The sequence below is a fragment of the Zonotrichia leucophrys genome, chromosome 1 (genome assembly GCF_028769735.1).
Source record: "Zonotrichia leucophrys gambelii isolate GWCS_2022_RI chromosome 1, RI_Zleu_2.0, whole genome shotgun sequence".
NCBI lineage: Eukaryota > Metazoa > Chordata > Aves > Passeriformes > Passerellidae > Zonotrichia > Zonotrichia leucophrys.
Window position 1 is genome coordinate 1,387,463 of NC_088169.1, and position 21,264 is coordinate 1,408,726.

The window sequence follows — 21,264 nt, forward strand, 5'->3', positions numbered from 1 at the left end:
CCCAAGGGAACACCTGATGCTCCCTGTGTGATCCCAAGGATCGGATCTGTTCTGCACCTGATGAAGTTTCTGGCAGCTGCTGGCCTGGGCTGTTCTGGAAGGGCTGGGACAGTGGCACCTCAGCTCTGCCAGGGCCCTCCAACCAGGCACTTACACAAACCCCACATTTTTTATTGGTTTTTTAAACAATTTATATCAAACCCACGGAAAAAATATAATCTCTTTTTTTTTTGGTACAGAAGAGCTTCACTTGTTCTTTGTGCTTTATTGGACATTCCAGACCCCACAGGGGTGATGTGGGGTTCAACTTGGGCTCTTCTGCTTTAAGGCACTAAAACCAAAACTCTCAGTCAACTTCTCTTCTTCTGGTGCTCAGCAAGAGGTTTTAGTGTCTGACAGGGGATGATAAAATTGGAAAAGCTCGGAATAAAATTCCTCTCAGGTCCGTTGTGGTGTGCAGGGCCCTGCCGGGCTGCAGCAGCAGATTAAAGCTGCAGGAGGGTGGGAGGAGGCAGATAAGGGCAGAGACCTCTGGGAGGGGCTCCTGGCACAGCTGAACCCCAGACAAGTACCCACCAACTCCTTTTGAGTTAGTCCTGCACTCAAAATGAGCCAGGAAAGCAGACTGGGGTGGGTATGATGGGAGTGTTATTGCCAGCAGACACCAAACAGCGTCAATGGAATTCACTCCCTGAAAATTCCCAGCTCACCCCACATCAATAAAGTGCAGTTATTCCTCCAAGCTGGGGTGGCAATTCACCCTTTCATCCTTGGCTCCAGGCAGTTTAGTGTTCCTTCCCTTCCACCTTCCCTCTTGCCAGTGAGGGGCTGGGAGAGCTGGGCAGAGACCCTGCAAGAGACCCTGCAGCATCAGGGGCTGGGTTCAGGATGGTCCTGCGGCCCCAGGGAGCTCCTGCAATCCCAGGGGTTCCTGTTCAGCATCCTCCTGCAATCCCAGGGGTTCCTGTTCAGGATTCTCCTGCAATCCCAGGGGTTCCTGTTCAGCATTCTCCTGCTGTCCCAGGGGTTCGTGTTCAGCATTCTCCTGCTGTCCCAGGCTCTGTTCCTGTGTTCAGGCCTGTCCTGGCAGCAGCCCCAGCGCAGGTGGCACTGCCTGGGGTGGCCCTGCAGGTGTTGGCTGGAGGATCCTCCCCGTCCTGGCCGGGTTCCTCTCCAAGCACCAGGGGCTGGGGCTCCTCCTCAGCAGGGCTGTGCAGCTCCTCCAGGCCAGCCCAGCCCGGCTCCCTCAGGAACTGGGGAAACACAAAACACCAGGGCAGGGCCTGTCAGAAACCCCAGAGGCCACAGCAGGAGCTGCCACCCCAATATCCCATCCTGGGCTTCCTTAAAACCAAACAAGGAAAATGGTAAAAAAAACCCTTCTTTCTGTGGGGGAAATAAAGCAATTATCCCTCCAATATCCCTTCAGGTGAGTTAAAGCAGCTGCAGTTCCTCATTGGCTTTTTGGGGTTTTTTTTGGTTGTTTTTTTTTAATAAATTTTGGTTGGTTTTTTAATAATTTTTTTAATAAATTTTTGGTTGTTTTTTTTTAATAAATTTTTAATAAATTTTGACTTCCCATGTCAGCTGAAATCCCTTTGAGTCAGGAGCAAACCCCTTGCAGCTGGAGATGCTCAGCTGCAGCCATGCAGCACCTGCAGCAATGCAGCCCCTGCAGAAATGCAGCACCTGCAGCAATGGGAATAAATCAAATCAAGGCTGGTAACCAAAGCAAGCAGCTCCAGAAAAATGATACAAATTAAATCAGGTTTGATTCAGGCTCCACTTCCTCTGCAGCCACCACAACGCCAATGAGCCCCTCTGCTCTCTGTCCTGCCCCATCCCAGGCTGATCCCTTTTATTAATTCACATTTTAAACACTCTGCCAGTTCCCTTCTCCTTTCTGTCCTGCTCCATCCCAGGCTGATCCCATTTATTAATTCACATTTTAAACACTCTAGCAATCCACATTTTAAATACTCTGCCTGTTCCCTTCTTCTCCTTTCTGTCCTGCCCCATCCCAGGCTGATCCCTTTTATTAATTCACATTTTAAACATCCAGTTTCCTGCTTTTCCTTCTTCTCCCCTCTGTCCTGCCCCGTCCCAGGCTGATCCCTTTTATTAATTCACATTTTAAACACTCTAGCAATCCACATTTTAAATACTCTGCCTGTTCCCTTCTTCTCCTTTCTGTCCTGCCCCATCCCAGGCTGATCCCATTTATTAATTCACATTTTAAACATCCAGTTTCCTGCTTTTCCTTCTTCTCCCCTCTGTCCTGCCCCATCCCTGGCTGATCCCATTTATTAATTCACATTTTAAACACTCTGCCAGTTCCCTTCTCCTTTCTGTCCTGCCCCATCCCAGGCTGATCCCATTTATTAATTTATTTAATTATTATTTATTTATTATTAATTTATTAATTCACATTTTCAGCCCTCTGCCAGGCCCTGTTGCTGCTCATTAATCTGGGAAATTCAGATTCAGAAATTCAGAACAAGGAGGAGCCTCAGTCCTGGCAGGTCCTTTGCATGCCAGGCTGCAATGTCTGAACACCCTGCACAATTCTTTTTTATTATTATTTTAATACCCAGCACAACTTTTTTATTATGAATAAGACCCTGTACAGTTATTTTAAAAATGATTTTTAAACCCAGAACAATTATTTTTAAGCTATTTTAATACTCTATATAAGGAGTTTCTTACTTAATTTTCTTTCTTACTTTATTACCCTCTAAAAAGATTTTTTATTGTTATTATCCCATACAAGGATTATTTTATTATTATTAATACCCTGTACAAAAATTTTTACTATATGAATACTCTGAACAAAGATTTTTTTACTATTTTCTTATCCTGTACAAGGATTTTTAAATTATTATTTTTTAATACCCTGTACAAGGATATTTTACTATTTTAACATACTTAATTTTTTTAGTGTTTTAATACCCTGCACAATGAATTTTTAGTTATTTTAATACCTTGTACAAGTAGTTTTTAATTATTTTAATACCCTACACAATCTTTTTACTGCTTTAATACCCTATACAAGGATATTTTACTATTTAAATATAATTACAGGGATTTTTTACTCTTAATATCTTGCTCAATTATTTATTAATTATTTTAATATCTTCTACAAAGAGTTTTTAATTAATGTAATACCCTACACAATTTTTTTACTGCTTTAATACTCTGTACAAGGAGATTTTTTTTTTACTATTTTAATAATCTGTATGTCATGGTTTAGGCCTGGCACAGAGCCAGTGCCCCCAGGAGAGTATTTTTACTATTTTAATACCCTGCACAAGGATATTTTACTATTTTATTATAATTACAGGGATTTTTTTTTACTATTTTAATCATGGTACAAGAATTTTTTTCATTATTTTCATACCCTGCACAAAGATTTTTTTACTATTTTAATATAATTACAGAGATTTTTTTTTTTACTATTTTAATCATTGCACAAGGATTTTTTTTCATTATTTTCATACCCTGCACAAAGATTTTTTTACTATTTTAATATAATTACAGGGCAATTTTTTTTCTATTTTAATAATTGTAAAAAATGATTGTAAATCACTGTAAAGAATCAAGGATTTTTTTCATTATTTTAATACCCTGCACAAAGATTTTTTTTTTACTATTTTAATATAATTACAGGGATTTTTTTTTTTTACTATTTTAATATAATTACAGGGATATTTTTTTTACTATTTTAATCACTGTACAAGGATTTTTTTCATTATTTTAATACCCTGTACAAAGATTTTTTTTTACTATTTTAATATAATTACAGGGATTTTTTTTTACTATTTTAATCATGGTACAAGGAATTTTTTTCATTATTTTCATACCCTGCACAAGGATTTTTTTACTATTTTAATATAATTACAGGGCATTTTTTTTTCTATTTTAATAATTGTAAAAAATGATTGTAAATCACTGTAAAGAATCGAGGATTTTTTTCATTATTTTAATACCCTGCACAAAGATTTTTTTTTACTATTTTAATATAATTACAGGGGTTTATTTTTTTTTACTATTTTAATCATTGTACAAGGATTTTTTTCATTATTTTCATACCCTGCACAAAGATTTTTTTTTTTACTATTTTAATATAATTACAGGGATTTTTTTTTTTTTTACTATTTTAATCATTGTACAAGGATTTTTTTCATTATTTTCATACCCTGCACAAAGATTTTTTTTTTACTATTTTAATATAATTACAGGGATTTTTTTTTTTACTATTTTAATCATTGCACAAGAATTTTTTTTCATTATTTTCATACCCTGCACAAGGATTTTTTTACTATTTTAATATAATTACAGGGCAATTTTTTTTCTATTTTAATAATTGTAAAAAATGATTGTAAATCACTGTAAAGAATCAAGGATTTTTTTCATTATTTTAATACCCTGCACAAAGATTTTTTTTTTACTATTTTAATATAATTACAGGGATTTTTTTTTTTTTTACTATTTTAATCATTGCACAAGAATTTTTTTCATTATTTTCATACCCTGCACAAGGATTTTTTGCCATTTTAACACACTGCACATGGAATTTTTGCCCTAAATGAGATCACTTCCCTGGACAAGTGACCCCTATGAAAATTCTTCACTCTGGGTTCCTTCAGCTACACAAAGCTGGGAATTCTCTTCCAGAACCACAGGACAGACACAAAATATTCACCCCCATGAGCTGCACACAAATAAAACCTTTTAAAAAACCCAGAATTTTATGCTGAATAAAAAGTTTTACACCAAAGCTCTGCTTGAGGGCTGCTGCTGGTGCAAGGGAAAAAGAGGAAGAAGAGCAGCACTGAAACCACGTGGTTTAACCCAGAAATGTCTGAGCTTTTCCTCTGAGCCCTGCGAAAATCAAAAAGAGGAATTGCCCAGGAACAGCCCCTGGAGATCATCCTGAGGTGTCAAAATAATCCCAAAAATAAAAATATTTCAAATATCCTGGGTTGGCTTGTGCAGAGCTGCTCAACCCTTGTGTCACAAAACCTCTGAGCCCCAGCCTGGAGCCAGGGCCTGACAGTGAAAGAGTGACAAAGAAATAAAAATTTAATTGTCAAAAATGGTGACAATTAAATAAAAACAGTGGCAAAAAATAGGGACAAAGAAATAAAAACAGTGGCAAAAACATGGTGACAATGAAATGAAAATAATGGCAAAAAATGGTGACAAGGAAATAAAAATAGTGGCAAAGAAAGAGGAGCAGGAGCAGCCAGGCTGGGTTTGCCAGGAAAGCAATAGACTGATAGGAAAAGTGAAAAAGAAATAAAAATAGTGGCAAAAAATGGTGACAAAGAAATAAAAATAGTGGCAAAAAATAGTGGCAAAGAAATAAAAATAGTGGCAAAAAATGTGACAAGGAAAAAAAAATATGACAAAGAAAGAGGAGCAAGAGCAGCCAGGCTGGGTTGCAGGGATGGAAAAGCAATAAAACGTAGAAAAAAGTGACAAGAAATTAAAATAGTGGCAAAAAATAGTGAGGCAAAGCAAATCAAAAATAGTGTGAAAAAATAAAATGGGTGACAAAATAACAAAAATAAATGGCCAAAAATTGAAAAAGAAATAAAAACAGTGGCAAAAAAAAATAGTGACAGAGGAGCAGGAAACAGGAGCAGTCACGCTGGGTTTGCCAGGAAAGCAATAGACTGATAGGAAAAGTGATAAAGAAATTAAAATAGTGGCAAAAAATGGTGACAAAGAAATAAAAATAGGGGCCAAAAAATAATGAGAAAGAAATAAAAATAGTGGCAAAAAAATAGTGACAAAGAAATAGAAACAGAGGCAAAAATACTGACAAAGAAAGGAGCAGGAGCAGCCAGGCTGAGTTTGCTAGGAAAGCAATAGACTGACAGAAAGAGAGACAAAGAAATAAAAAGAGTGGCAAAAAAACGGTGACAAATAAAAATAGTGGCAAAGAATAGTGACAAAGAAATAAAAATAGTGGCAAAAAATGGTGACAGAGGAGCAGGAAGCAGGAGCAGTCAGGCTGGGTTTGCCAGGAGAGCAATAGACTGACAGAAGGTGACAAAGAAATAAAAAGAGTGGCAAAAAAATGGTGACAAATAAATATAGTGGCAAAAAATAATGAGAAAGAAATAAAAATACTGGCAAAAGATGGTGAGAAAGAGAGAGGAGCAGGAGCAGGAGCAGCCAGGCTGCCAGGAAAGGCCAGGCAGGCACAGGAAGGAACTTTCAGCTCAGCAAACAGGAAGGGAGTGGGAGATGACACAAAGCACATTCTGAGCCATCGCTTGCTCGTCTCTGCTCCCCCAGTTTCTGTGCTGCAGGAGAAACCCCCGGGCCCCACGCACCTCCTTGAAGTGGGATGGGATTTCCAGAGGGGGCTGAGCCCAGTATTTGATTTTCTGGTGGTGTTTCCACAGGAACAGCAAAGCAGCTGCCGCCAGATTGGCAACCACCAAGGCCAGGACAAACAGGGGGACGATGTACCCGGCTCGGGTTGCCTCTGGAAAAGAAGGGAAAAAATTCCAAATACACATGGCAGGTTCACATGGATGGAATCATGGAATGGTTGGGGTTGGGAGGGACCCTAAACCCCCCCTGCCATGGCAGGGACACCTCCCACTGTCCCCAGTGCCCAGCCTGGCCTTGGGCACTGCCAGGGATGCAGGGGCAGCCCCAGCTGCTCTGGGCACCCTGTGCCAGGGCCTGCCCACCCTGCCAGGGAACAATTCCTCATTGCCAGATCCCCACCTACTTTGAAGCCATTCCCTGGGTGCTGTCCCTCCATCCTTGTCCCCAGTCCCTCTGCAGCTCTCCTGGAGCCCTTCAGGCCCTGCCAGGGCTCTGAGCTCTCCCTGCAGCTTCTCCTCTCCAGGTGAGCACCCCCAGCTCTCCCAGCCTGGCTCCAGCTTTGGGATGAGCCCCTTGATCCCATTTTCCAGCAGATTAGGAAGGAAAAGGAGAAGGTACCAAGGTACCCCACTCCCTCCATGCCTGGCTGAAAACTCCTGGTTCTTCTGGCACTGATGCCAGGAGTGAGGTGCCCTGGTGCCCCCAGCACTGGTGACACTGACAGGGGGTGGCAGGGACAGCCCAGGGCATGCAGGACCCGTGTCCCACCCCCTCCCACCCCACAGAGACCCCAGTCCCTACCACTGAGGGCAGTCCTGTGGCACTCTGGGGCACTGGGCAGCCCTTCCAACAGCTGCCCTGAGTAAATCCTCAGCTGCACTTGAACTCTGAAGCAATAAAGTGTTGACTCCTTTAGATTTCCAATCTGGAATAGTGTCTTGCTTTCACTTAGCTTCTGCTGGAAAGGCACACACACAACAAAAAAGGTGTTACAGTAAAAACCAGACCAGTTTTCAACACTAATATCCCTCCCCCATTTAAATTTCTCATTCAAGAAACCCAATGTTTATTTTTCCTTCCTGTTTCCCAAACAACAGAAGCAGTGGAATATTTCAGTTTTTCTGGGAATTTTGATGCAGCTTCTGCAGCAGCTCAGGTAGGGAGCAAAACACAGAGAAATGGAGGGGAAAAGGAAACCACAGTGGCTCCTTTCCTGGCTGTCAGCTGAAGGCGTTCTTGTGTGAGAAAAACACACGGTGCTGCAAGGCAGGAAGGAAGTGGAGATGATTTAACAAAGACCTTGAGGCAGAAGGGAGATGTAAATAAATGTTTTTACTTCTGTTTTTTAGGTGTTTGACTTCAGATTGATGTCATTTGGAAGCTTCCTCTTTTTTATTTTTTTTTTTTTAAGCTTAACAGCTCCTCTGCACCTCTGGCCTGACCAAACACAACTCCCAGGGAGCAGCAGGAGCAGCACACGATGATCCCAAACCTGAGGGCTGGGATGCACAGGGATGGTCCCAGCTCAGCCCAGCCTGTTCCTGCCCTCTCCCTCCCCGGGCTGAGGCACAGCCAGCCCCAGCAGAGCAGGAGGGATTTCCCAGAGAGCTGTGGAGCCCAGGGTCACCTCTGGCAGCAGCTCTGTCCCTGGATGTGCAGAGGGTTTCATCTCTTCCAGTTCCCAAGCTGGGAAGTGCAGCAATCCTTGTGCCAAGGGCAGCACCCTGCACCCACAGCCCCCGTGGTGCCCCTCGCTGTGTCACACAGAATCCTCTCAATCCCTGTCCCCACTGCTGTCCTGCCCTCAGCCCCAAGAACAGACGTGAGAGGACTCTGACCTTTGCTGTGGCACCGGTGCTGTTCTCCCAGTAGGACACGAGGTACTGCAGGATGTCCCCGGCCTCGGGGGCGAACGGGGGGCTCACACTGAGCAGCAGAGAGCCAGGGCTGGCACTGACATTGTTCACCCTGGGGGGGCCCAGAGTGGCTGAAAGCAAACACAGAGAGCAGGGAAACCCCGGGCTGCACAGCTGCCTGCAGCCCCACAGAACCCACATCCCTGGGGCTGGCACAGCCCTGCCAGCTGTGCCCCGTGGGCACCTTGTGCCCAGCGCAGAGCACTCAGTGCCACCTCCAGGGCACACCTGCAGGGATGGGCACTGCAAAGCTCCCTGGGCAGCCCCTGCCAAGGCCTGAGCTCCCTTTCCATGGGCAAATTGCTGCTGCTGTCCCAGCTGAGCCTGCCCTGGCCCAGCCTGAGGCCGCTCCCTCTGCTCCTGTCCCTGTTCCCTGCGAGCAGAGCCCGACCCCCCCGGCTGTGCCCTCCTGGCAGGGCCTTGTGCAGAGCCACGAGGGCCCCTGAGCCTCCTTTGCTCCAGCCCCAGCCCCTTCCAGCTCCTCAGGGATTCTGCAGCCCCTTCCAGCTCCTCAGGGATTCCTCGCAGAGCCCCCTTCCAGCTCCCTCAGGGATTCTGCAGCCCCTTTCCAGACTCCTCCAGCTAGGGGTTCTCCCATTCCCATTACTCCCGCTCCTCAGGGATTCTCCAGCTCCTCAGGGATTCTGCAGCCCCTTCCCAGCCCCATTCCCTGCCCTGGACACTCTCAGCACACACCCCAAATATCAACAGCTTTTGCTCAGGAAAGGGCAAACATCTCCCCGCCTACTTTATGCATTTACAATATTTGCTTAACTTTTCCTGGAAATTCAGTAAATATTAACCAATAGCTGATGCTCTGAAGTGTCTCAGTTTATCTGCAGTTACTGACCATAAAACCATTCTATTTTCTTTTCCTTTGATCACCTGCCACACCCTCCATGCTCCCCAAAACCCCACCACTGTTTGGGCCCTACATGGGAAGAGGAATGATGAGTGTTCCCCTGCTTGCTTTGATGTGTCCATCAGGATAAGCTTGGTGACATCCTTTTGTGAAGTGCTCCAAGGTGTAAATCATGAAAACACCAATAAAGTGCTGTCAGAAATAACAGCAAAAATCCCTCCTTGCATGCACCAGCTCCTCACTGTGCCTCAAACCCAGCGCCTCTGATCCCCCACTGAAGGAGGAGCCATGGGTTTGGTTTCTGGGAACTGATCTGCAGGGCAGTGACACAGGAATGCCCCAGAATGTTCCTCCTGTCCCCCCAGCCTGTGCTGTGTCCCACCCTCAGCAGCTCTGGGAGATCAGGGACTGCAGAGCCCTTCAATCCCTTCCCTGTTTAGGTTCCATTTCAAAGCTACTTTTGAACCTGAACATTTACTTTTTTTCTTAATCCTAAAACCAAGCACAGCAGGGCAAAGAGCAGATCTCAGAAAAGCAGCACCAACCCTGCTCACACAGAGGGGCTGGGGCTGCCCCTGCACCCCTGGCAGTGCCCAGGCCAGGCTGGGCACTGGGGACAGTGGGAGGTGTCCCTGCCATGGCAGGGCTGGCACTGGGTGGGCTCTGAGGTCCCTCCAGCCCAAACCAGTCTGGGATTTAGTGTGGCCTTGACACTTCTACACTGTAATATAAACAATTTCTATTTCTCTGAACATTTCTATTCATCTGAACCATTTATATTTAATCAGGACAAATTATATTTCTCAGGACACTTCTTGTTTATCAGAAAAGGGATGTGTCCAGCAGAAGGAGGTGGTTCAGCCTCAGAGAGTTTGTGATGTGTGTGTGGGCAGAGCTGAGAGGGGAAATGAGAATGTGGAAAATCCTCCAGCAAAAGAACACTGGGGCTCTCTGAAGGTCCAACCACCCCAGGAGGCTCAGGGGCTCCTCTGGTGACACCTGAGAGAGCAGAGCAGAACCAAACCCTGGCGAGGCCTCACAGTCCTTGGGGACAATAACAGCTCCATCCCCTTGATACCCTGGGTTTGAAGTTTCTCTGTTCTGTTTTGCTGTGCAGCTTTCAGCTGTATATTAAGTTATGTTAAATTATATTAAGCTTTGTATTATCCTTTTCACTATCATCTTTTCACAGAGTGGTGAAGACAAAACCATCATGTTCTAGTTGGAGACTCAAGGACAATCTCTTCAAACTTCAGGCCCAAAGCACAAACAACGTGAAAAGATGAGGGTGGGCAAGCGAGCAAGGAGGATGAAACTTCATCATTTGCAGCTATTAGTTGGACAGTCAGCTCCTGTATGCAAATCGACTAAAACTTATAAAAATGTGACATCTCATGCCCAAGCCCTGCTTTGATTCCATATTGGAGCCCCCTGGGCAGAGCCAGGACTGGGGCTGCCCCTGCATCCCTGGCAGTGCCCAAGGCCAGGCTGGGCACTGGGGACAGTGGGAGGTGTCCCTGCCATGGCAGGGGGGGCACTGGGTGGGATTTGGGGTCCCTCCAGCCCAGTCTGGGATGCCATGACTGCACACTGATTATCTTGCATTTAGAAATGAGTCATTCCCCCTGCTAACCCCAAAACCACTCAAAAGGCCCTTCAATAAATATCCCCTTGATTCCTCTGAACTCATCTGGCCTCTGTCCCAGCTCCCTGGGGCACCCCTGTCCCAGCAGAGCCCAGAGAGGCAGCCTGTCATGGACATATTTTCTGAAAAATCCTTTTGCTAGGATTTTCCTCCTGAGAAGCTGAGAGGCCTCAGGAACAAAATGTAAACATTGGTTATCTGCTGCTGTGGAATGCAACAGGTGCATCTGGGATTGGTCTCGTGTGGTTGTTTCTAATTAATGGCCAATCACAGTCAGCTGGCTCAGACTCTCTGTTCAGTCACAAAATTGTATTATCATTCCTTTCTATTCCTTCCAAGCTTTCTGCTGAATCTTTTCTCTTTCTTTAGTATAGTGTTAGTACACAATTTTCTTTTAATACAATATATATCATAAAATAATAAATCAGCCTTCTGAAACATGGAGTCAAGATTCTCATCTCTTCCTTCATCCTGGGACCCACAAACACCACCACAGCAGCCCAGCTGTTCCCAGAGCCCTGGATCAGGCTGATCCCCAGCACTCACTGTTGGTTTGTGTCCCAGCACACCCAGACCCTCAGATCAGGCTGATCCCCAGCACTCACTGTTGGTTTGTGTCCCAGCACACCCAGAGCCCTGGATCAGGCTGATCCCCAGCACTCACTGTTGGTTTGTGTCCCAGCACACCCAGACCCTCAGAGCAGGCTGATCCCCAGCACTCACTGTTGGTTTGTGTCCCAGTACACCCCAGACCCTCAGAGCAGGCTGATCCCCAGCACTCACTGTTGGTTTGTGTCCCAGCAGCCCCCAGACCCCCAGAGCAGGCTGATCCCCAGCACTCACTGTTGGTTTGTGTCCCAGCAGCCCCCAGACCCTCAGAGCAGGCTGATCCCCAGCACTCACTGTTGGTTTGTGTCCCAGCAGCCCCCAGACCCTCAGAGCAGGCTGATCCCCAGCACTCACTGTTGGTTTGTGTCCCAGCAGCCCCCAGACCCTCAGAGCAGGCTGATCCCCAGCACTCACTGTTATCTTTGTCCCAGCCAGGCTGATCCCCAGCACTCACTGTTGTTTGTGTCCCAGCACACCCAGAGCCCCGGATGAGGCTGCCCCAGCACTCACTGTCTCTCTCAGCCACGAAGGCAGGGCAGTGTGCCCAGGGCGATGCCAGCGTGCCCAGCTCGGCGCGCACCCGCAGCAGGATGGTCCAGCGCCGCCGCTGCAGCTCGGGGGGGAACCGGCACTGGGGCTGGGGGCTCTGTGCACAGCCCAGGTCGCTCCAGTTCCTGCAGGAGCCTCTGCAGAGCACAGCAAACACATCCCTGAGCCTGAGGGCCGGATGGGAGCAGAGGGGTGTGGGCTCTGTCACCGGTGTGGGGTCTGTCACCATGTGGGTCTGTCCCCAGTGTGGGCTCTGTCACCGTGTGGGGTCTGTCACCGGTGTGGGGTCTGTCACCAGTGTGGGCTCTGTCACCATGTGGGCTCTGTCACTGTGTGGGCTCTGTCACCGGTGTGGGGTCTGTCCCAGTGTGGGCTCTGTCACCGGTGTGGGGTCTGCCACCGTGTGGGCTCTGTCACCGGTGTGGGGTCTGTCACCATGTGGGCTCTGTCACCGTGTGGGGTCTGTCACCGGTGTGGGGTCTGTCACCAGTGTGGGCTCTGTCACTGGGGAAGGGGTTTTACAGCACTTCTGTGAGCCAGAGAGAAGGTTGGTAAGAGGATCCATGGTAAGAGGATCCATGGTGAGAGGATCCATGGTAAGAGGACCCAGGTTTACCCCTGAAAGAGTTTTCACAGAGCTCACAGAATCCCAGAATGACCAGGTTGGGAGAGACCTCCAAGGCCATCGAGTCCAGCCCAGCCCCAACCAAACCCTGGCCCCCAGTGCCACATCCAGGCTCTGTTAAACACACCCAGGCATGGGGACTCCACCCCCTCCCCGGGCAGCCATTCCAGAACTTTCTCACCCTGGCTGGAAAAACCTTTTCCCTGCTCTCCAGCCTGTATTTCCCTTGGTGCAGCTCGAGGCTGTGTGCTCTGGGTGTGTCAGTGCTGCTGCAGACAGAGCCCAGCCCCAGGTGAGCACAGGCCCCTTTCAGGAGCTGTGCAGAGCGATGGGGGCAGCCCTGAGTCTCCTTTTCTGCAGGCCGAGCACCCCCAGCTCCCTCAGGGCTCCTCACAGGGTTTGTGCTCCCTCTCCAGCCTCGTTGGCCCCTCTGGATGTACTCAAAAGCCTCAATGTCCTTCCCAAACTGAGGGGCCAGAGCTGGGCACAGACTCCACCAAGGTCATTGACACAGAAACCAAGAAAGGAAGAAGGATAAACAAGAGAAATCTGCAACTGCCCGTTCCAATGAGCACTCTGCTTGTATCTCCTGACCAATTAGTAAAATGTAAACTTCTGAGCTTTGTAAGAATGTGTAAAAAGCATCCACGCTAAAATAAAACCAGCTTGAAGCCTTCTGAAATGGAGTGTGTGGCGTTGTACGGTCTCCATCTCAACTCCAACATATCATTGTCTGTTGAAACCAGGTCGGGCAGTGTTCTTTATCTCACCCATGATTTTTATCAATGGCAGGAAAAGATTTTAAGGTGATTTTCCTGCCCTTGAAAAAGGGATATTTTGACTGGGGCTGTGCCACCAGCCTGACACACAGGGGGCCAGTGGTTTGTTTTCTTCTTTTTGTACTCTGGCATTTTTATTTTTAGTTTTTCCTAGTAAAGAACTGTTATTCCTACTCCCATATCTTTGCCTGAGAGCCCCTTAATTTCAAAATGACAATAATTTGGAAGGAGGGGGGTTACATTTTCCATTTCAGGGGAGGCTCCTGCCTTCCTTAACTGACACCTGGCTTTCAACCAAGATAACAGTAAACCAAGAGCAAATTTATAATAATTTGGAGGAAGGGGGTTTACATTTCCCATTTCAGGGGAGGCTCCTGCCCTCCTTGCAGACACCTGGCTTTTCAAACCACGACAACAATAAACCAAGAGCAGGCAGTGCAGCCCCCTGGAACAGCACACCCCCTCCCAGGCACTTCTGGTGAGACAAGAATGTGTTACACAGCTCCCATTCACAAGGGTTAAACTAACCATTTCCCCCCTCAGTCTGGGGAAATTTAAATTGGCCAGAGAGAATCAGGAAAGGCTAAAATCCTGTGCAGCATCTCTGGGTGTCCTCAGGGCTGCAATCTCTCCTCAGCTCAGAGGACACTCATGGGCCAAGGACCTGTCACTCACCAGGAGCTGCTCTTGGAGATTCATAAAAACATTTGTGATAAAAAACGTCCTTTCATTCTGGGCTTATTCATTTTCAGGGTTTCTGGGCTTTTTAAAACCAGCTGTTATCCTGGATTAGAACAAATTGAGTTGGGTTTATTTACTGTTTACTCACGTTTGGTACTCAGCTGTGTACAGCACTGTGCCATTCTCCACTGGAACAGGAGACCACCTCAGCAAGCTCTGGAAGTTGTAGGAATAAACCTCCACATTTTGGGGGGCTGGTAAATAGGGAGGAGTTTCTAAAAGAAGAAGAGGAATAAAAAAGTCATTGAAACATCCATGTAACTAAATTCTGGTTTCCAAATTCCATCACTGTGTATTAAATTTTCACTGCTTCGCAGGTAAAACCATTTCTCCTCCTTCTCCTTCTGTTTCCAGGGGCCCTGGCACAGGGTGCCCAGAGCAGCTGGGGCTGCCCCTGCATCCCTGGCAGTGCCCAAGGCCAGGCTGGGCACTGGGGACAGTGGGAGGTGTCCCTGCCATGGCAGGGGTGGCACTGGGTGGGATTTGGGGTCCCTTCCAACCCAAACCAGTCTGGGATTCTGTGTGTCCATGAATTCCAACTCCCTGGTTTTTATTCATTCCATAAAGAACATAAAGCTGAAAGTACCAAGCCTGGCACAAAACCACAAACCCCACCCAGGCCCCCATGAAGCCATAAATATAGTTTTAGGTCATAACAAAATGTTAAAGTAGAAACTCGACTATGTAGGATACTTTTTTAAAGAAAGGACTGGCAGTGAGATAGCAGCCACAGGACACCTGAATCTTTCAGAGAAAGAGAATTTATTGCTCCATTATCAGAAGAAATGAACTTCTTCCTGCCTGCTCAGGCATAAAGACACTCTTAGGATTCAAAGGAAGAAGCTGACACTGCCCAGCCAGAATCCTGTGTTTGAATGGAATTTATGTATCATGGATGAGGTGTATGAATATGCAACAGCTTATTGTTTTTAAGAGTTAATCCTCTGTTAACGTGGGGCCTTTTTCGGGCTTATTTTGCCCAGAAAAGGTACCTGGGCATCCATAACTATTTGTTTTTATTGTCTTATATTGTCCTAATCCAAATTGTCCAAATTATTATTACTCTAATTACATTGCTATTTTTATAACCCTTTTATTACTATTAAACTTTTTTAAATTTTAAGAACAAGTGATTGGCATTTTTCACACTGCAGCAGCCACCATCGGCCTCCAGCTCCTGCTCAGGAGAGAAGGAGGAAGAGCTGTGGGACAGGAAAGGACAGACTGACAGCCCAGGAGGGGAGGAGAAAGCTGCCAAAACATGGCCAAAAAAGGGACAGAGCCAGGCAGGGGCTGGAGGGCAGGCACGGGCAAAGAGAAATGGGAAATGGGGGCTGAGGAGAAGGGAGGGAGCAGCCGGAGCCAGGGAGGAACAGCAGAGCCCAAAGCTCTGCAGGACACGGCCCAGGCCCCAGTGCAGCCCCAGCAGCCCAGGATCTCTCCTGGAGCCTGCAGGAACAAAGGTTTTCCTTCTGCCCCCCGTGTGGAGCGACTCCTCACACCGTGAGAGCCACAGAATCAGGGAATGGTGGGCTTGGAAGGGACTTCACAGATCACCCACTGCTCCCACCATCCAGCCGGGCCTGACAAAGCCATGACAAAATTCCCCACAACACAGCAGGTAACTTTTAACTCTGAAGAATACGGTCTCCTAAGACACAGTCTGTTAATTTTTACACCAACGAGATCAGAAGATCAAGCTTGACTCGAGTCAAATTCCGGCCCAGGCTTACGTGGAAATGTGGATTCCTGTTAAAAAGCTTGTGGTTTTTTGATTTCTACATCAAGTTGCATTAAACCCTAAGTCCAAAGTACCAGATAACGAGTTGAGCTCTAGCTTTCCAAGACAAGCTGTGGCTGCCCCGTTCCTGGAAATGTCCAAGGGCAGCAGGCTGGAGCAATCTGGGACAGTGAGAGGTAACCCCGTCCCTGGCAGGGGTGGAACAGGGTGACCTCAAACACAGCCAAGCCAGGCCGTGTTTCTCTCAAAGTTTAATCAGGCCTGTCAATAATTTCTCACAGGCCTGTCAATAATTCCTCAGGCAGAGCTCTCAGAACACACATGGCTAGTCCAGCTTTGCAAACCTCTGGGAGATCCCTCACAGCTTCCCAAACCAAACCTGTGGGAGATCCCTCACAGCTTCCCAAACCAAACCTCTGGGAGATCCCTCACAGCTTCCCAAACCAAACCTGTGGGAGATCCCTCACAGCTTCCCAAACCAAACCTGTGGGAGATCCCTCACAGTTCCAACAAACCTGGAATACACTCAACTGTGGGAGATCCCTCACAGCTTCCCAAACCAAACCTCTGGGAGATCCCTCACAGTTTCCCAAACCAAACCTGTGGGAGATCCCTCACAGCTTCCCAAACCTCTGGGAGATCCCTCACAGCTTCCCAAACCAAACCTCTGGGAGATCCCTCATAGATTCCCAAACCAAACCTGTGGGAGATCCCTCACAGCTTCCCAAACCAAACCTCTGGGAGATCCCTCACAGCTTCCCAAACCTGTGGGAGATCCCTCACATTTCCAACCCAAACTGGGGAGTCCTCATAATCCAAACAACCTTGGGAGATCCCTCACAGCTTCCCAAACCAAACTGGCCCTACAGTTCCAACCTGTGGGAGATCCCTCACAGCTTCCCAACAACTGTGGAACCTCATAGATTCCCAATCTGGAGATCCTCACAGCTCCAACCTGGAGATCCTCACAGCTTCCAACCAACTGTGGAGTCCACAGTTTCCCAATCCAGTCGCCTCCCAGGTGTTTTTTGAAGGCCCCAAGGAGCTGTCTCTAAACTGGTGAGAAATTTTCACGTTCCAGTCCCACGGATCCTTTCTTGCACTCTCGCCGCTGGTCTGGCACGTGGTGAGGTATCTCACACCATCTGTGCCCTCAGACCTCTGTCACACTCTGTTCTGCAGAATCCCAGGAAGCTCTGAGAACCAAACACCACAGGCAGCAATTCCCACCACACCTTAAAGCAAATCGAGAGCAGTGAAGGACAGGGGAGATGGGATGTTGGCAATGAGGAATTGTTCCCTGGCAGGGTGGGCAGGCCCTGGCACAGGGTGCCCAGAGCAGCTGGGGCTGCCCCTGCATCCCTGGCAGTGCCCAAGGCCAGGCTGGACACTGGGGACAGTGGGAGGTGTCCCTGCCATGGCAGGGGGGGTTTTAAGCTCCCTCCAGCCCAGTCTGGGATCCCCTGGCTGCACGCTGCTTGTTTTGCATTCAAAAATGAGTCATTTCCCCTGGCAGCCTCAAAAACATTGCAGAGCTCATCAAAAACACTGCAGAGATTATCAAAGGCACTGCAGAGCTCACCAAGAACACCCCAGGGCCCATCAGCCCTCTGAGGGCTGCCACGAGGGTGCCACGAGGCTGAGGAGCTGCTTCCTCCTCAGCAGCCAGGGAAATCTGAATTTCTGTCAGATCCCTCCCTCACAGGGCAGGGACTGCGACTGCTGAAAGCACTCACTCAACTTCCTCCTCATCTCGAGTTTGCATGGCCTAAAAAAACAACGCGAATGCTTCAAACACAGCACCCACGGGGCCAAGCACCCCCAAAACCCCAAACTCCCTCAGCCAGGGGAAGCAGAGAGGTCCCTTCCCTCCCGGCAGCGGTTTGCACTGGGCTGCTCCTTTCAGAGCAGCAGCCCAAGGAGGCTCAGATTGTTTTTTCCTGCTGTTCAGACGATTCAAGGTATTTCAAACCACGAGTCAGAACTTTCACAGCAGAGTGTGAAGCCACAATCACAGCCAGTGAAAGCAGCCTGGCTCGGGTGACCCCTCGGTGCCCCAGCTCCTGCTGCTCCTCAGGGATTCCCGATCCCTTCCCTGCATCAGCCCAGGCAGCCATCCTGCTGCCCTGGCACAACAGGAATCTGGGCTTTGGGGGATTTTGTGCGGACTTTTGCTGTTCCAGCGCAACAAAGTGGCTTCTCAGGAATAGTGCAAGATTGGTTTCCATGGCAGGGGGTTGGAATGAGACCAGCTACAAGCTCCTTCCTGATCCAACCTATTTTGGGATTCTGGGATTCCCAGAGCTCCCTGGGAAGTCCCTCGGCTGCTGATGGGATGAAACCCAGCAATGCCGTCGGCAGCAGGCCCTGCCCTGGTTTGCCTCAGTCCAGCCAGCGGGTCTGGAACCAGCAGAGAGCCCCACAGGGCCCACAGGGCCAGGCTGGTCAGGCAGGCCGTGGGCACCACCAGGACATGGGACGTGCTGCACTCATGGGGAGCCTGAGTGCCAGAGCGAGCACCACATTCTGTGCACAGCTCGTTCCATCGTGGAGTGGTTTGGGTTGGGAGGAATCTTAAACCTTATCCCATCCCATCCCTGCCATGGCAGGGACACCTTCCACTGTGCCAGGCTGCTCCAAGCCCATGTCCAACCTGGCCTTGGGCACTGCCAGGGATGCAGGGGTTTGGAATCACAGAATCCCAGACTGATTTGGGCTGGGAGGGACCTCAGAGCCCACCCAGTGCCACCCCTGCCATGGCAGGGACACCTCCCACTGTCCCCAGTGTCCAGCCTGGCCTTGGGCACTGCCAGGGATGCAGGGGCAGCCCCAGCTGCTCTGGGCACCCTGTGCCAGGGCCTGCCCACCCTGCCAGGGAACAATTCCTCATTGCCCAGATCCCACCCAGCCCTGCCCTCTGGCACTGGCAGCCATTCCCTGGGTGCTGTCCCTGCATCCTTGTCCCCAGTCCCTCTGCAGCTCTGCTGGAGCCCTTCAGGCCCTGCCAGGGGCTCTGAGCTCTCCCTGCAGCTTCTCCTCTCCAGGTTGGACATTCCCAGCTCTCCCAGCCTGGCTCCAGAGCAGAGCGGCTCCCCTGGGACACACCTGGAGCCGGGGTCACAGAGCTCGAGCCTGCTGAGCCATTTCCACCAAACCCAAACCCAAACCGGCGTCCATCCACACGTTTAAACGCCATTTAACGGGATGTGCCACTTCCCAAATCCCCGCCACGCCACGAGCTCCGCACGGTGCCCACAGCCCCACACAATCCCCGGCGGCCCGGCCAGGGCTCCACCACAGCGGGGTCTGGGAGCCGCACACCGGGGCTGGACAGAACCGAGCCTGGGCTGGGCCGAACCCGGGCCGGGCAGGGCCGAGCCTGGGCTGGGCAGGGCCGAACCCGGACCGGGCAGGGCCGAACCCGGGCTGGGCAGGGCAGAACCGAACCCGGGCCGGGCAGGAGCGAACCTGGGCCGGGCAGAACCGAACCCGGGCTGAGCAGGAGCGAGCCCGGACGGGGCAGGACCGGTCCCGGACACCGGCTGAGCCCGGCCCGGCCCCAGCGGCTGCTCTGGGCCCTGAGAGCCAGGGCGGGGGGAAGGCACAGGGGACACCGGCACAGGCCCCGCGCGGGGACCGAGACCGCGCCGCGGGCACCCGGAGCCCGCGGGCACCGAACCTCGAATCTCTCGAACCTCACAAACACCGAACCTCGCATCCCCCCGAACCCCACAAACACGGAACCCCGCACTCCCCGGCCCCGCACCCACCTGCGGCCGAGCCCAGCACCAGCAGGAGCAGCAGGAGCGGGAGGGAGCGGAGCGGAGCCCGGCCCCGCATGGCCCCGCTCGGCCGCGGGTGTCCCCGAGCGCGGCCGGGCCGGGCTGGGCCGGGCCGGGCCGGGCTGGGCTGCGGCGGCCGCACGCTCCGACCCCGCACGGCCGCGGCCACCGCTCCGCCCCTGTCACCGCCTCTGTCACCGCCTCTGCCACCGTCACCGCCCCCGGGGGCTGAGCCCGGCCCGGCCCCGCCCGAGGGCCCCGCAGGCTCCGGGATCAGCCGGGAGCGCAGCGCTGCCCCGGGCCCCGGCCCTGTCCTGCCCTTTCTCCTGCCCCTGTCCTTGTCTCTGTCCCCTTCTCCTGTCCTGTCCGAGTACCTGCCCCCGTCCCTTGCTGCCCCCGCCTCCCTCCCCATCCCCATCCCCATCCACTCCCTATCGCTATTCATGTCCCTGTCACGGCCCCTGCCCCTTTTCCTGTCGCTGTCCCTGTGGTTGATGTGAGGATATCTCGGCCCGAGTTTCTGCGGCTGCACTGGGCACGGCAGCAGCCCCTGGTGACAGTAACCACAATTACAGCCCGTAGTGACACTGAGACACACCTGCAGCTCCTGGTGACACTGAACACCTACAGCCCATGGTGACAGTGACCACACACCTCCAGCTGAAGCCAGTGACAGCAGATTGTGACCGAAAACACTGGTTTGGTTAAAAGCAGCTGAAGTAGAGGGGTACTTTGTGTGCATCCTGAACACAGCCAAAATACTCTCCTGAACACTTCAGAGGGGAAACATGCTGGTGGTATTATTATTACTATTATTATTATTATTATCATTATCATTATTATCGTTATCATCATTAATAGTGGTACAATTGTGTCCGCAGGACTGGCAGGACTGCTGACCAAAGGAACTGAGCAAGGTTAGGTGTCACCCCATTTCTCTTCACAGAGAAAAGCAAGGCACAACTCTTCCCAAGAATATTTCTGGGTTTTGCATTCTCTGAACCTCAGAGAAAGGGAAAAACAATTCTTATCTCATTTGCTGTGCCTGTGTTTGTGCAAAAGCAGAGCGCAACATGGAGATTGTTTACCCACAGTGATGGGGTTTTGTTTCCTTGGCCTGTCAGGGCCAGGTGTGTCTGTGTGTGTGTGTCTGTCTGTCTGTCAGGACTGTTGAGTGGCAGTCACAGATTCTGGGCACTTCTGTGCAGTTGAGTGCTTGGCAGACTCAGTTTAGATGTAATGTAATGTAATATAGTATAGAATAAGATAGTATAATAAAGTAATTAATTAGCCTTCTGGCAAGACGGAGTCTCCCTCATTCTTCCTCCTTCTTTGGCAGCAAAAACATCCACTATAGCTAAGGGTGCTTCAAAGAGCTCTGACGAGTGCAGATGATGTTTGGGTGCCTGAGCAGAGCTGGCAGCGCTGCCACGGCATTTCCGAGCAGGGGAGAGGGCCAGGAGGAGCAGCAGGAGCTCGGGTTCCCGATGGGTGAATCACTGCATTTCGCTGCAGTTCAGCTCTCTCTCCATCCGGGGGAAGATTTCTGCCTGTCCCTTGGCCCCGGGCTCTCGGGGCGTTTGCAGGGCGGGGCAGCGATAACACAGGTGAGCATCTCACAGCCTCTAACCCCGACCCAGCGGATGAACGGCAGAAAGGAGCACAAG

General features: G+C 49.8%; 1 protein-coding gene across 2 annotated transcripts; it reads right to left on the minus strand.

Moving 5' to 3' along the window:
* Positions 1 to 245: 245 nt before the first annotated feature.
* On the minus strand, positions 246 to 19,751 carry IFNGR2 (interferon gamma receptor 2). 2 transcript variants are annotated; one of them, XM_064704473.1, is made up of 7 exons: positions 19,586 to 19,751; positions 14,163 to 14,289; positions 11,891 to 12,066; positions 8,187 to 8,335; positions 7,150 to 7,303; positions 6,345 to 6,499; positions 246 to 1,253 (listed from the first exon to the last, which is right to left on the minus strand). In XM_064704473.1, the coding sequence occupies exons 1-7, from the start codon at positions 19,653 to 19,655 to the stop codon at positions 1,035 to 1,037; spliced, it is 1,050 nt and encodes a 349-aa protein (XP_064560543.1). In that variant the 5' UTR covers positions 19,656 to 19,751; the 3' UTR covers positions 246 to 1,034. The 2 variants fall into 2 exon arrangements, with proteins under 2 accessions (XP_064560543.1, XP_064560535.1); XM_064704465.1 differs by having other exon boundaries at positions 7,150 to 7,306.
* Between the last annotated feature and the right edge of the window lie 1,513 nt (positions 19,752 to 21,264).

Excerpts from the sequence above, each read along its gene's own strand:
- IFNGR2 (XM_064704465.1), bottom strand. The coding sequence starts at position 19,655 with ATGCGGGGCCGGGCTCCGCTCCGCTCCCTCCCGCTCCTGCTGCTCCTG. Across the intron at positions 14,290-19,585 it reads GGTGCTGGGCTCGGCCGCAG|AAACTCCTCCCTATTTACCA; the intron begins GTGGGTGCGGGG and ends TTCTTCTTTTAG. Across the intron at positions 1,254-6,344 it reads TCCCATCCCACTTCAAGGAG|TTCCTGAGGGAGCCGGGCTG; the intron begins GTGCGTGGGGCC and ends GTGTTTCCCCAG.